This window comes from Scleropages formosus, chromosome 17 (assembly GCF_900964775.1).
Source record: "Scleropages formosus chromosome 17, fSclFor1.1, whole genome shotgun sequence".
NCBI lineage: Eukaryota > Metazoa > Chordata > Actinopteri > Osteoglossiformes > Osteoglossidae > Scleropages > Scleropages formosus.
The window spans coordinates 14,069,283-14,082,315 of NC_041822.1; the positions used below are offsets into that span (position 1 = coordinate 14,069,283).

General features: G+C 45.3%; 1 protein-coding gene across 1 annotated transcript in view; it reads left to right on the top strand.

Moving 5' to 3' along the window:
• The window catches only part of LOC108938585 (zinc finger, SWIM-type containing 6), a 62,150-nt gene that overhangs the window by 27,536 nt on the left and 21,581 nt on the right, over positions 1-13,033 (top strand). Inside the window, exons 2-5 of the mRNA XM_018759269.2 lie at positions 175-531; positions 5,882-6,030; positions 8,637-8,787; positions 12,851-13,030. Coding sequence (XP_018614785.1) covers positions 175-531; positions 5,882-6,030; positions 8,637-8,787; positions 12,851-13,030 — 837 coding nt within the window. The remainder of the gene's footprint in view (positions 1-174; positions 532-5,881; positions 6,031-8,636; positions 8,788-12,850; positions 13,031-13,033) is intronic.

Consider the following 13,033-nt stretch of genomic DNA (forward strand, 5'->3'; position numbering starts at 1 on the left):
GGAGCTAAAACGCATCCCCTCCTGGATCTGCCTTTAAACCATCTGCAGAGATCTGGAGGATCGACCGCTGGAGCTCCTGCATGGCTGCGTTCTCTGCTGTCCCTTTCCCTCTTGTATGACCTGGCGACGGTCCGTCCTTAAACGCTGACCCACGCTGCTCTTTGTGCTCTCCAGGGTTCCACCTCAGCGGCACGGTAACGGAGCCGGCGACGTCGTCAGAACCCGAGACCGTGTGCAACGTGGCCATCAGCTTCGACCGCTGCAAGATTACCTCAGTGACCTGCGGCTGCGGCAACAAGGACATCTTCTACTGTGCCCATGTGGTGGCGCTGTCCCTGTACCGGATCCGGCAGCCGGACCGGGTCAAGCTGCACCTCCCCATTTCAGAGACGCTCTTTCAAATGAGCCGGGACCAGCTGCAGAAGTTCGTACAGTATCTGATCACAGTACATCACACACAGGTGTTGCCCACTGCACAGAAGCTGGCTGATGAGATCCTCTCCCAGAATTCTGAGATCAATCAAGTGCATGGTAGGTGTGTGTGTGTGTGTGTGTGTGTGGGTTGGTCAGTCTGTCTCGCTGCTTTTGTGTTTGCTTCCCTTTGGCTAATTGGCACTAAAACTCCACATCTAAGGCCAGTGACACCTACCCTTTCACTGTAGGTGGATATTAGTTTTTAACGTGAGGGAGGCACTGTAATTAGTGGAAGATTGTTTGTTTGTGTAATGTGGTTGGCAGCCCCATCTTCAGCCAGGGGTGTGTGCTGCCTGCAGGGCGGTGTGATGGAGGATGTCTTCAAACTGCAGTCGCTTACCGTGGATGTATGCACCCCGATACTTTGAATGTTTGCACCTTTACACTTGGTGCGTATGAATTTGAGTGGTGTAGTGGTTAGGGCATCAGTGTGGAGTGCGAAGGTCTGCGGTTTGAATCCTACTCCTGCTGTAGCTCTTTTCATCGAGGGGACTTATCCTGAACCGATCCAGTAAACTACTCGGCGGTATAAATGGGTGAATCACTGTAAAATTGAAACCTGACATCGCGACACTGGATAAAGGCATCAGCTCAGTTAAGGAGAATAATCATAAAAATGGATGTGTAGGGCTGAGCAGCGTTCCTCGTGAGTTTGCGAGAAGCTACGAGTCGAGCGTCTCGGATGGAGCGGTTCTCCGCGACGTGACCTGGACACCCTTCTGCTTTCGCCTTCGACCTCGACCTCGCTTGTGTCCTTGTGCCCCGAAAGCACGTGCACGGGTGTCCTGTAGGAGCGCAGTCCTCTTCCAACAGCAGTGCAGCAACTGAACCAAATGTCGCGACAAGTTGCTGTCAAAGGCAGAACAAGTTGATTTTTAAGTGGTTCACAACTGCTTCTTCAGAGCTGCTTCTGCAGCATTTTTACGTTTTTGTTTTGTCAGGTCCTGTAACTGTGATGCACAGGTGTGGGTACGAGACTGAGCTATTATCGACTGTCAGTCCATCCTGGGAACGGTGTAATTGTGTAATTGTCAGCGCGTGTGTTTGCGTGCGTGTGGCTGCGAGGCCGAGACCGCAAGGGCTATATTTGACAATGCTTGTTTAAGATATTGCTTACAATGTCACTGCCCACATGTCGCACAAACTGAAAGAGAAACCCAGAGATTCTAATCAAAGGTGTATTTTGCCCGAGAGGGAGCAGTGTGCAGAGATGGTTGGGTCCAGGATCCGCCAGTTTTTCAGGGGATGCTGTTCAGAGGGGTGAGCTGCCAGCGATCAGCCTTTTTAGGGAGGGAAAAAAAGGGCAGGAAACTGCTTCAGCCCTTGCATCACTCCTAAAAATTCCAGCCCATATATTAATAACGTTTTCTTTTTTTTTTTTTTTTTTTTTTTTTGTTCAACTGTAGAAAACGTAATTTTTCAACCAAAATACCATATCACCGACATAATTCTACTTTAAAGTGTAGAATTGAACATTAGTTGAAGCGATATAATTATACTCTGAGAATTTTAATGGCTTTTTTTTTTGTGTGTGTAAAATGTAGACGGCGCAGGAAATGCTGAGGTCGAATTCAGACTGTGACTTCCATCTTGCTGCCGTGGGCCATGCAGATATTCCGGCAAAGACCGGGACTTTGTGAACCATGAAATTGTTTCAGCATGGGACACGGCGAGACGGAAAGGAACTATAAAATCAAAACTGTTGGAGTTTGAAAAAAAAAATCGAGCAGCTTTGATATCTTGATCAACATCCCGCTGCAAATCTGGCAGCTATTTCCTGTGCGCTTTGGAACAGTCGGTGGAAAGACGTCCTGCGACTCCATCGTCGGGACCCGGGTCGGGGGGCTGACTGTTCGAGATCGCTGCTTTTCAGAGCGCAGAGCCTCTTGCTCTGCTCATAGTTTGCTGAGTATCCTGTACGCTGCATTATTCTCTAACGGGACACATTTTTTCTCCCCAAGGCAGCTTGCACAATTTATAGTTTGATCTTTTTATTTATTCATTTTATTAATTTATTTATTTACTTACTTATAACAAAGCTGTAGGGCAGCTTGAAGTGGCAGTGGTTAGATCTGCTGCTTTTGGATCTGAAGGTTGCCAACTCAAATCTCACCTACTGCTACAGTACTCGCAAGTGAGGTACTTACTCTAAATAGCTTCAGTAAAATACACGCACACATCAGCTGAAACTGCTCGTCCCATACGGGGTCACAGGGAGCCAGAGCCTAACCCGGCAACTCAGGGCGAACGGCTGTAGGGGGAGGGGACACACCCAGGACGGGACGCCAGTCCATCGCAAGGCACCCCAAGCGGGACTCGAACCCCAGACCCCCCAGAGAGCAGGACCCAGTCCAACCCACTGCACCCCCCTTCAGTAAAATACCCAGCTTTATAAGTGAGTAAATAGTTGTTAGTAGCTTCACTTTGGAGAAAAGTGTTGGCTAAATGAATAAATGTAAATGAGAAAGTGCAAATGCATACAAATATGTACCACTGGAAGGGGTTAGGGTTACGATATTTAGCAGGTGTGTGTATGTGTGTACAGTGTTGCTATGTCTATATATAATATATGTAGAGCTTAGTGTAAGATGTCTTGTGACGGTAATCAGACAACCAATTCAAATGCTGACGTGTCTACTGGAAGAAAGTTAAGCGGTTGAGCCGAACACATAATAAAATTAATTTCCTTGCTGGTGCATAAGAGTTATCAATGTTCTATACACTTATCACTTTATCAGAAATATAAAGGAAACTCCATACTAGTGTTTTGCATTTTGTAAATTGAATATTTACTGATTAATTATGGTAACATAAACTTCCTAAAGATTTCCACTGCCCGGGATCCAAAAAACTCCGTTCTTCAACTTCCTCGGCACCATATGCCCCTTCAGACGTTTCGTATTTTGCCAACGTGCTTGCTTTCCTCGCCTGTCCAGGGACAGGCACGGGGTGTGTACAGCCAGAGGAAGCAACGTGGGATCCTGGCCTTCTAGTCTGCAACCTCTGTTTCCTAATAGGCCCCTTGACCTTTTCCATTCCGCCGCCACAAGTACATAACTGCACTTTACACATCATATATACACAAACACACATACGTGCTTCTGGTCCTGTGCTTCTGTGGTCCTTACGCGAGTGCTGGATGGGAGCACAGCAGGTGTCTTCCCTCGTTCCCGAGAGGCGGCAGTGCAGAATCGTGTCAAAAAAGAAAAAAATGTTTCTCATGATGGTGGCGTTTACCCCCTTCTTCCATTCAGAAAGTCCTGCTTTACTTCCAGAAGGCAAGTCTTCCATGAATTTGACTGCGGTTCCATGCGGTTGCTGTGATGACTGCATTACATGGCAGTGACAGGGTACACGTGAGGCAGGAGGCTGTCGAGATCACGGCGTTATGAGTAACGCGGCATATGGGTGCCAACAGTTAAGAGCATTTCTCCAGGATTTTAACCTCGGGTTAAGACTGATCCACCACGCGAGCAGCCACTGGCTCGTTGGACAAAAACACGGCAAGCATGTGGACGGAGGAAAGACGGATAGACGAGCGTTTAGGAGCGCAGTCCAAGAGTTCGGGTTTGGAGCTCTGCGAAGCTCTTCTTGACCGGCGCCCCACCTTCCCCCATTTGCTCTCTCCCTCTCTCTCAAAGCGATCAAATTGCATTTGTGTAATCGTTGTTGAAAACGCGCAGGAATAAAAGAGCGCGCCAACCCTCGCGCTTGACCCGTAATGCTGAGCGGCAGCGGAGCAAAGGAAACGGAGCCCGGGAAGGAGATCGGTAGAGTGTTTCGCTCCACGTGTCACAAATTACTTTTACAGAATGATCACTATCTGGTAACTGATGGTGTTTTACAGCGATGCTTCAATGCGTATTTGACGATGTGGAAAATTAGGGGGAAAAAATCTAAATTAGGTGCATTGTAATTTCACACGGAAAATGGCATATTTCAGTCGGGCTCTAACAGTTAATCGCTTGTCTTGTCGCTGGAGTCTGCGCGTTCCAGCCGGGCCCTGAAGCTGGTCTCGGGCCAGCGCCGGCCTTTCAGCAGAAGAGCGCCGCACGGATATTATATTCTGACCCCGTCTGGGAAGCCATGTCCAACGTGGATGCTTCAGTTATGGAGCCGGGCGAGCTGGTACATCGCAGTTGAAAGTAAACGTTTTTTTCCGCTGAGCCGCAACCAATGGAATTCGCTGCTGGAATCCAGGAAAGGGGACGGCTTTGTCTCTTTATTTGAGGAATGCTCATAAATAAACGCGCCCCCCCCTTTTTCCTTTTTTTTTTTTTTTTTTTTTTTTTTTTTTGCCATCTGTTGAGCATTGTGTGTAGATTTTGGAGATGTGCTATTGTTATTTTTTCAACTTATTTTGTACCATCAGAATGATTTTTTTTTTTTCTTTTTTTTTTTTTCTCTTCCTTATTAAATATTTCTCTCTATGGTTACTTTAATGGAAGTTTAAACTGTTTTTGCAGCTATGTGCGACTGCTGTCCTCCCGTATGGTCTCCAGGCTACTTGGCTGGTGTCTAAAATGATCAGATTGCATGTCTTCGCACACATTCACACTTAGTTTCTAATGTTACTTGCCTTGCTCGGCTTAATCGTTCTATGTATATTTTCGTCAATCCAACTGATACTGCGTTTGGCACAGTTTCTGCTGACCTTAGAGACAATGCCCAGGCCATCCAAGGCAGAGCGATAACCGTGTGTGTGTGTGTGTGTGTGTGTGTGTGTGTGTGTGAGAGAGTGTGAGAGAGGGGAAAAAAACCCAGCATGTGATCCCAACTCGGTGCACTCCTGCCAGTATGCAATGAGTAAGCTTCTGTGATCCATACTGCCTGTAAGCAGTAATTGAGCTGCAGTGACTAAGCCTATAAGAGTGTGTTGTAGCCATGCATAATCTCCTGTGTGTAAGTATTACCTTGTAGTTATAGTGTGGTTATGTTAATACCTTGTAGCTAAGTTTGTGTGTTGGCTGTGAATCGGGCAGCCTCAATAGAAGTAAAGTGATGCATGGAGTGTTTGCTACAAGTAATGCCACATATTTGCTCAGTATGGGTGTCATTTGACCTGGGCTTCGTATTAGTTGTGTCGGGTTAGGGTATGGTTACTGAGTAGACTTATTTATTCACTGAGCTGATACGTTTCTTACAATGTTAGGTTTAAGTGCTAAGCTACTTAGTTATTTACCCATTTATATGTGGGGTGATTTTATTCTTTTTTTTTTTTTTTTTTTTTACTGGAGCTATTCAGCAGCAATATGTTGCTTAAGGATGCTACAGTGGGAGGTGGGATTTGAACTCACATTTTAGGAGTGAAAGGTGGGTGCGATAAATACTGTACTTACTGGGAGCGAGGTGTGAAAAATGCTGTTGGTTGACCACGAGCAACTTTGTGCCCGGATTGCATCGGCAGGGGCTCCGGACCCCACGGCGGGCGCCAGCGTGGACGATGAGAACTGCTGGCACCTGGATGAGGAGCAGGTCCAGGAGCAGGTGAAGCTCTTCCTGTCGCAAGGGGGCTACCACGGCTCTGGAAAGCAGCTCAACCTCTTGTTTGCCAAGGTAAGCTCTCCTGAGCCCCTCAACCCTACACCCCACACACTAGTGTTGTTACCTTCCTTTCATAATATATGGTGAACCTGCAATCAGTTGTGTGTGTGTGTGTGTGTGTGTGTGTGTGTGTGTGTGTGTGTGTGTGTGTGTGTGTGTGTGTGTGTGTGTGTGTGTGTGTTCATAGTCCAGAAATAGCCACTTCAGATTCCTTACAAATAAGATGTAGAGTATTGTAAAGAATTGCCTATATTGCCTCGGTAAATACCTGTTTTTATCCGTGCTTTAATAGGGTGAAATCACGAGGTATGTATGTTGTATCGGATGAAAGTGTCGGCTTCACAAATGAACATACTGTGTAAATGTTACCGGTGGGTCTGTCTGCTTACTGTTCTGACTTGATGCTTTTCTCCCCGTGCCAATGGGGAAATGAGAGTCGGACACATATTTTAACAAACGTAATTGCTCTGAAGCCCAGCTGCCTGTCAGTGTTGGTGCACTTTAAAGCGTTTCCAGCGTAAGTGGGGTTGCGCATTAGAATAGCGCCGAACCGCCTCTCCTCTTTTCACACAATGAAATATTGAGCCTTTTGCTAATGTACTGTATTTGCTCTTCGTCTGTAACGTTGAGAGTCCTTTCTCTCCGTTCGTTTGCTCCGCGTTTACGGCTCGATCGTCCGCGCGAGCAGACTGAAAGGTTTCTCTCCTCTATGCTTTATCAGTCAAAGAGGTGTGGAGGTGAACGTCCAAGGCATCTCTTTTGTGTGGAAACGCAGCACTAAAAATGGATTTGCTCTTGGGTGTTTTATAGGAATCGGCACACACGGTGGCCTGCAGAATTTGAAGCAGTTACCACATAGATAAGTCCATTAAAGAGTACAGCAGTAGGGTTCCATGGCTTTATTTGGGTTTTTCAGGGTAAATTTTATTTAAAAAAAAAAAAATCACTGCAGGAACTCTTATCGCTCAGATTAAATTTCTTGGGTGCTCCAACCTCAGCCTTTGTTGTTGTTTTGTTTATTGCAGTGTATAGTTCAATAATTTGACTAATCTGTGACATTTAGGAAAACTTCTTTGAGGTTTTTTGGGTAACGTGATACAGGATCCAACTATATTGTTCAACATAATTTAGATAAGCTGGTTTGAATGTCATTGCATGTTATGCCTTCATTACCTTTGTCTTGCATAACTACTTTTTTTGTCCAACTCCACGTTCATTAATAAAATACTAAAACTAGAGAAGTGTGTTTAAAATGTTAGTAGTTTAATTATAAAGTAGGCCAACGCCTAATGGAAAAAGTGTGTGAACGCTGGAAATGAACTGGCCCCAAATGGTGGAGAGAGGGGGAAACACTATTAATTCATAATGATGATATTCTTCAGATGCAGACTCTGACCTGGTCAGTACATTTATCAGACTGCTCAGTTTACCACCTAATTCCGAGCAATAGCTGTCATCACATTATTGTGCAGCTGAGTGGAATTTAGGAGAAATTAAATCCTGTAAAAGTCAAACAAATGACACGGCATGTCATCGCTCTGTACAGAGAACCCCGTGACCTAAGCTGAAGAATTTTCAAAATTGGCCAGAAACAAAAAATCTGCGTACTACATCCGTTTTAAGTGGTTTTCAGCTTACTGCGCTATAAATTTTGTTTTATTGATTAATGTATCGCACAGTAAGACTGGTGTTGTTGTGCTTACGTAGAAATGGTGGGTGTTTGAATGCACACAAATTATTACTTTGAAATCTCGATAATATACTAGTGCAGTGTTTAGGGTTAACGTTATGCTTACATCACTTCATTGTTTTCTGCAGACACACAATTTTGAGTTACTTACACTGATTTACCCATTTATTCAGCTGGGTAATTTTCACTGGAGCAATTCAGAATAAATACCTTGCTCAAGGGTACAGCAGGAGGGTTTTCAAGCTGTCACCCTGCAGAATATCTAAATTCCTGCCGGAGCGCTGATGATCAGAGTATTTATCCTATATTGATACAATAAAAATGACTCTGCTAATATAAATAAGTAAATCGGTGTTAGTATTTTGACATTATAAATCACTTTGGGAGAAAGTGTCCACTACATAAACAAATGTAAGGGAGAGTTGAGAGTCTGACGTACTTGCCCTTGGACACGGACAACAGTTCAGTTAAGTACAGAACAGTGGCAATATTAATAGAGCTGTCATTGTGTTGTTACCAAAATAAACTTGTAGGAATTAAAATTAATTGTTAAACGTATGGTACAGAGAGTTCACCGGGCAGCAGGTGTCCATGATGACCGACAGATGGAGTAACCAGCCAGATTCGTCTCGTTGGATATCTTCAGCTCGTCTAAGATGGCAGCTGGCTTTTGGTTTCTCTGTTGTGGCTGTATAAGCAGTTTCGGACCATTTTAAGGACAGAGTGTTAATATGTAATAATGGGTACTTGGATCACCATGGAAACGACATCCCGATGAGTTGTCCCCCAGTTTAAGACTTCTCTGCATTGTGACTCTTCCCGTTAGCCCTCCTTCGTCACATCTTAGGTTTGCGTTAGTGTGTCTTTACGGTGCGTGGTGTTTCATGTATGAGTGCCGCCTTTAATCCCGCTGCCGTGCTCACCCCAGGTCCGGGAGATGCTGAAGATGCGGGACTCCAATGGGGCACGCATGCTGACCCTGATCACAGAGCAGTTCATGGCTGACCCCCGCCTCTCCCTCTGGAGGCAGCAGGGTACCACCATGACCGACAAGTACCGGCAGCTCTGGGATGAGCTAGGTGAGCGGAACCGGGCCACACAGTCGCCCTTACAGAGGTACTGCAGTCGAGCACCTTCCAGAGGCTTGCACAGCGCTGAATACCACCTGCCAAGGCTCAAGTCTTCAGATGCCCATGATGCTGTTGCCATGACGACATGGTGCCATGCTTGTCTTTTCACGTTACATTCTGTGTGTGGAAGGGTTGCGCCAGAGCAGGCATGCAAATGGTGTGTTCTTGCTCTTACTGACACATCTCCTCTGTGATGGAGGTCCTTTAAGATTATCTTTTTAATTTTATTTTTATTCTAAACAGACCTGAACGCAGGGTTTGTCTAATAGACTCCGCCTGCAGGTTGCCATCTTTTTTTTTTTTTTAAAAAAAAAAAAGGGGGGGGGGGACTTGGAACTTGCCACAGAGTGGAACTGCACCAGTTTGTGCATTAATGGATGGGACACATTTATGTGAGAGCAGAGGTTGGAATGTAGCAGGACCTTTGTGTGTCCACGACCTGGGTTGACCACCTATTAGTGATGGGCCTATAATAAGCCCCAGAGGCCAGCCCACTATTGATACTTCTATCCCTCTTTAAAGCTTTGCAACCTCAGTAGTGCTTGCTGACAGAGAAATCAATATCCGGGCACTCCCAGGTCGCCAGGTAGGAGTTTGAAGAGGCGTGGTCACTGGGGGACCCTGGGGGCGTGAGCGAGTGCCCACTCTAGCTCTTTCACCGTGTTGTGTCAGAGTAGCACGGGTTTGATTTTTTTTTTTTTTTTTTTTTTTTGTTTGTTTGTTTAATCCAGTTCTCTGCTCAGCCACAGTGATGTTATTCATTTACTGTGATTTAACCCGTGTTTTGAGGAGTGACAAAGAAGGGAAAAATGACTCGTCGCTGTACTCCAACAGCGTTTTATTAGAGTGAAAACCCAGGGAGAAGGACGGTGTCGTCCCCCCTGCCGGCACTGTCTTTCCGCCTCTGTCTCCGGCTCCTTCCCTTTTTCCACTTAATGAGTGGGTACAGTCTTTTTGTTTCTGTTTGTTTAGTTTTTTCCCCTAATTTGTTTCTGTCTCCCGCCCCCTTATCTCACTGCGGCCGCTGTGGCTTCAGTCGCCTGTCCGGTGATGGCAGAGGCACAGGAAGCAGGCAGCTTGCGGGTTATTGAGTGTTTACTGGCAGCCGAGAGACGGATGGGAGCAGACTGGGCCGGGCCGTTATTGTCCTCACCGCCTTCTCATCTTTCTGCCTTTGTTCATTTTTTCCCTCCTTTTTAGGCTTTTAATGTTGACGTTTTTTAATGTCTGCTTTGCCTTGTTCTCTTTCTGGCACCGGCCCCATTTTCTTGTTAATTGTCTCGTTTCTAAGAAAAATACTTTAAAGCATTAGACATAAAGAGCAAAAGACAGAGCCGCAAACTCAATGTGCCAGTGCCTGATTTCTTTAGAACGCAGCGGTTCTAGCTACGTGTTGTGTTTCTTAACACCCCATAAACCAAATCGCCGACAATGGTACGCAGAAGTGGGAAAAAATATTACCATAAGTAGTAGGAATACAGACTTATAAATATAGAGAAATAATTAAGAATTAAAGGTAAATATTGTGAAATATGTGAGAAGAAAGTGGACATTATTGTTCTCTAAAAGATATGACATAAGTACGTGTGGCATTTTAGTTTTATGTGTAATAAGCTTTTATTACCTCCTTCCCTGTTGTGCAGGAATTGTTTACTGTAATGGAGTTATTTATTGTACATATTCTTAGTGTACAGTTCGGTTATAAGAAAAGCTTGACTTCAATTTTGTTTAATGTTGTTATTTGGAAGCAAATCTTGTTTTGGGGATGGAGGTGAGTCACAAGGAAATCTTTACAATGATTAGAAAAGAAGCGTTCGTTATTTCTTGTCTTTGGTGCGAGTGGAACCATACATATACAAATAGAAATCTTAGTTTTTGGTTGTTGGTGTTCTCTTATATTTTGAAAGATATTTATTTGGCATCATAACTTTGATTTCTTTTTCCCCAACATATATCCAGTTTCCTGAGCTTTTTGCCTTGACTGAAGTCACAATATACAACAAACTCAGTTGCCTTATTGCATTACTGTGTGTGTGTGTGTGTGTGTGTGTGTGTGTGTGTGTGTGTGGTTTGCAGTGTTACACTTCTAAAATGTCTAATGGTTTTTGTGGTGTATCCGAAATTTTTTCACTCTTTAATCCAAAACGTTTCAGTGACAGAATATACCCCGCAAAGCTGCTGTTCGCTCTGTGTGCGCTCGTATTTTCGTAGAAAAGATGCTCGGTCCCCGATCCAGTGCGCTGTCAGCCAGCTGATACAACGTGCACACGTGCCTTGGTTAAAAACCCTGGTCATTGGTACAACTGCAGCTTCTGAAACCAATCGCCGGGTTCTACTGGGAAAACTTTTCACCCGGGTATCTTACGAACTGGTTTGTTGAGACTGGACATAATTGGGTGTGTGAGAACTTGCTGGATTTCAGGCTCCAGTGAGATGGATAAAGGTTTATTCATCAGTAATAATGAGCGAGGTCAACTTCATTTAGCAGGGGAGGAGTCATGTTTTTACTGCTTTGTAGATGTTTTATTCCTCTCTGAATGTCTTGATTCAGTTTAAATAGTCAGAATTTAATGGGACAAAAATTTGGCAAAGTGTCTTTTTTTTTTTTGCCCCGTTTCTCCTTGAAAGGGCTCAGAGCTCCAGTCGTTGAGTTTCTTGTTGTCTTTAAATAGGAATTTGTCACACCGGCGACAGCATTTCTTTTCTGTCTTTCACATGGCTGGCTTGCTGTGATTGCACTTAGATTCAGGGCTTTTCGCTGCCAGTCGCACCTTTTTTCAAGATAAATGTGTGTGTCTCACTCAGAATGGGGGAGCGGGGGACTAACACAGCTGCTTTGAAACCTTTCTCATCTCGACAAAACATAAGAATGTAAAAAATCTTTGTTCTGTTTGCCCCTGAATAAAGAAGAAAAATAGCATTGATATAAAAGAGGCTTTCTTCCCTGCTCTTTATTCCAATCTTCCTGTCGCCAGGTGTGTGTGTGTCTGTGTGTGTGTGCGCGTGTGTGTGTGTGTGTTTACAATTATTTCTACAAATAAAGGAGCCAGTATTGGCTGAATGTCAAAATGACCTTGGCAAGCTCAGGCTCTCATTGGGGGACTGGAGGGTAACGGACCAATGGCAAGGTACCGTATGAAGTCGTTTGTCTACATTAAAGGTAGCCACAGTTATTCGAGCTGTCAGTTGGCCTATTTCTTTGTCTCTCTGTCCAGAATAATGATCCCGAGATCGCTGAATGCAGCTTCTGTGGGCTTTGAAAGGGCTCGGTGTCTGCCTGCCTGCCTGTCCATCTGCCTGCCCAAATTATGGCAAAATAAATATTTAACCCTTTAATGAGTTCATTGTCCCACCCTCCCCCCATACCCTTGACCCCAAAATGTCTTGCTTTAGCAGTCTTCCTGCCGATTTTTATTTATTTCCCTCCTCAAAGCACATCGTTGCTTTGGCTGCGCCCGAAGCGGCTTGTTTTCTGTCCCTCCACCCTCCCCCTTTGCTCTGCGTTGGTCGCGTTTCGGTGAAGACTCGGGGCAGCATTTCGTAAGCGGCGCATGTGGGCGTGTAGCTGTGGGCCAGGTAGCTGTGTCGGAACAGAAGGATCAGAGTGGATGGGCTTGGCAGGAAGTCTTAAACGTGGGGTGCCTGCATCGGAGCAGAGCGGGGTTGTGGGAAAGGAGGACCGAAGCACAGTGAGAACACCGAAGGCCAATCTGCCCTGGCTTGCCAGCATTTCCCCACCCTCCTTTTGTTTGCTGTGTGTGTGTGTGTGTGTGTGTGTTTGAAAGCCCCTTTGTGACTGTGTGTAGTCATTACTTATCTTCCGTTGTTACACAAATTTGAAGGAAACGTGGTGAAGGGGTTTGGTTGGTGGTATTCAGCCTTTGCAAAGCATCTTAATGAACGCTTTGTGCGTGCACCAAAAATAAGTTACCTTCTAACGGACAGCCCTAGATGCCATCGTGACGTTTGTGTCTGTGTGTGCGTGCGCGCACGCATGCTTTTGCCTTCCCAGGTGCTCTGTGGATGTGTATAGTCCTCAACCCGCACAGCAAACCTGAGCAGAAGAGCTGCTGGCTCAGGCAGCTCAAGAAGTGGAACAGCGTGGACGTGTGCCCCTGGGAAGATGGTAACCATGGAAACGAACTGCCCAATTTAACCAACTCTTTGCCTCAGGGCGCCCATGCAAACCAAGGTA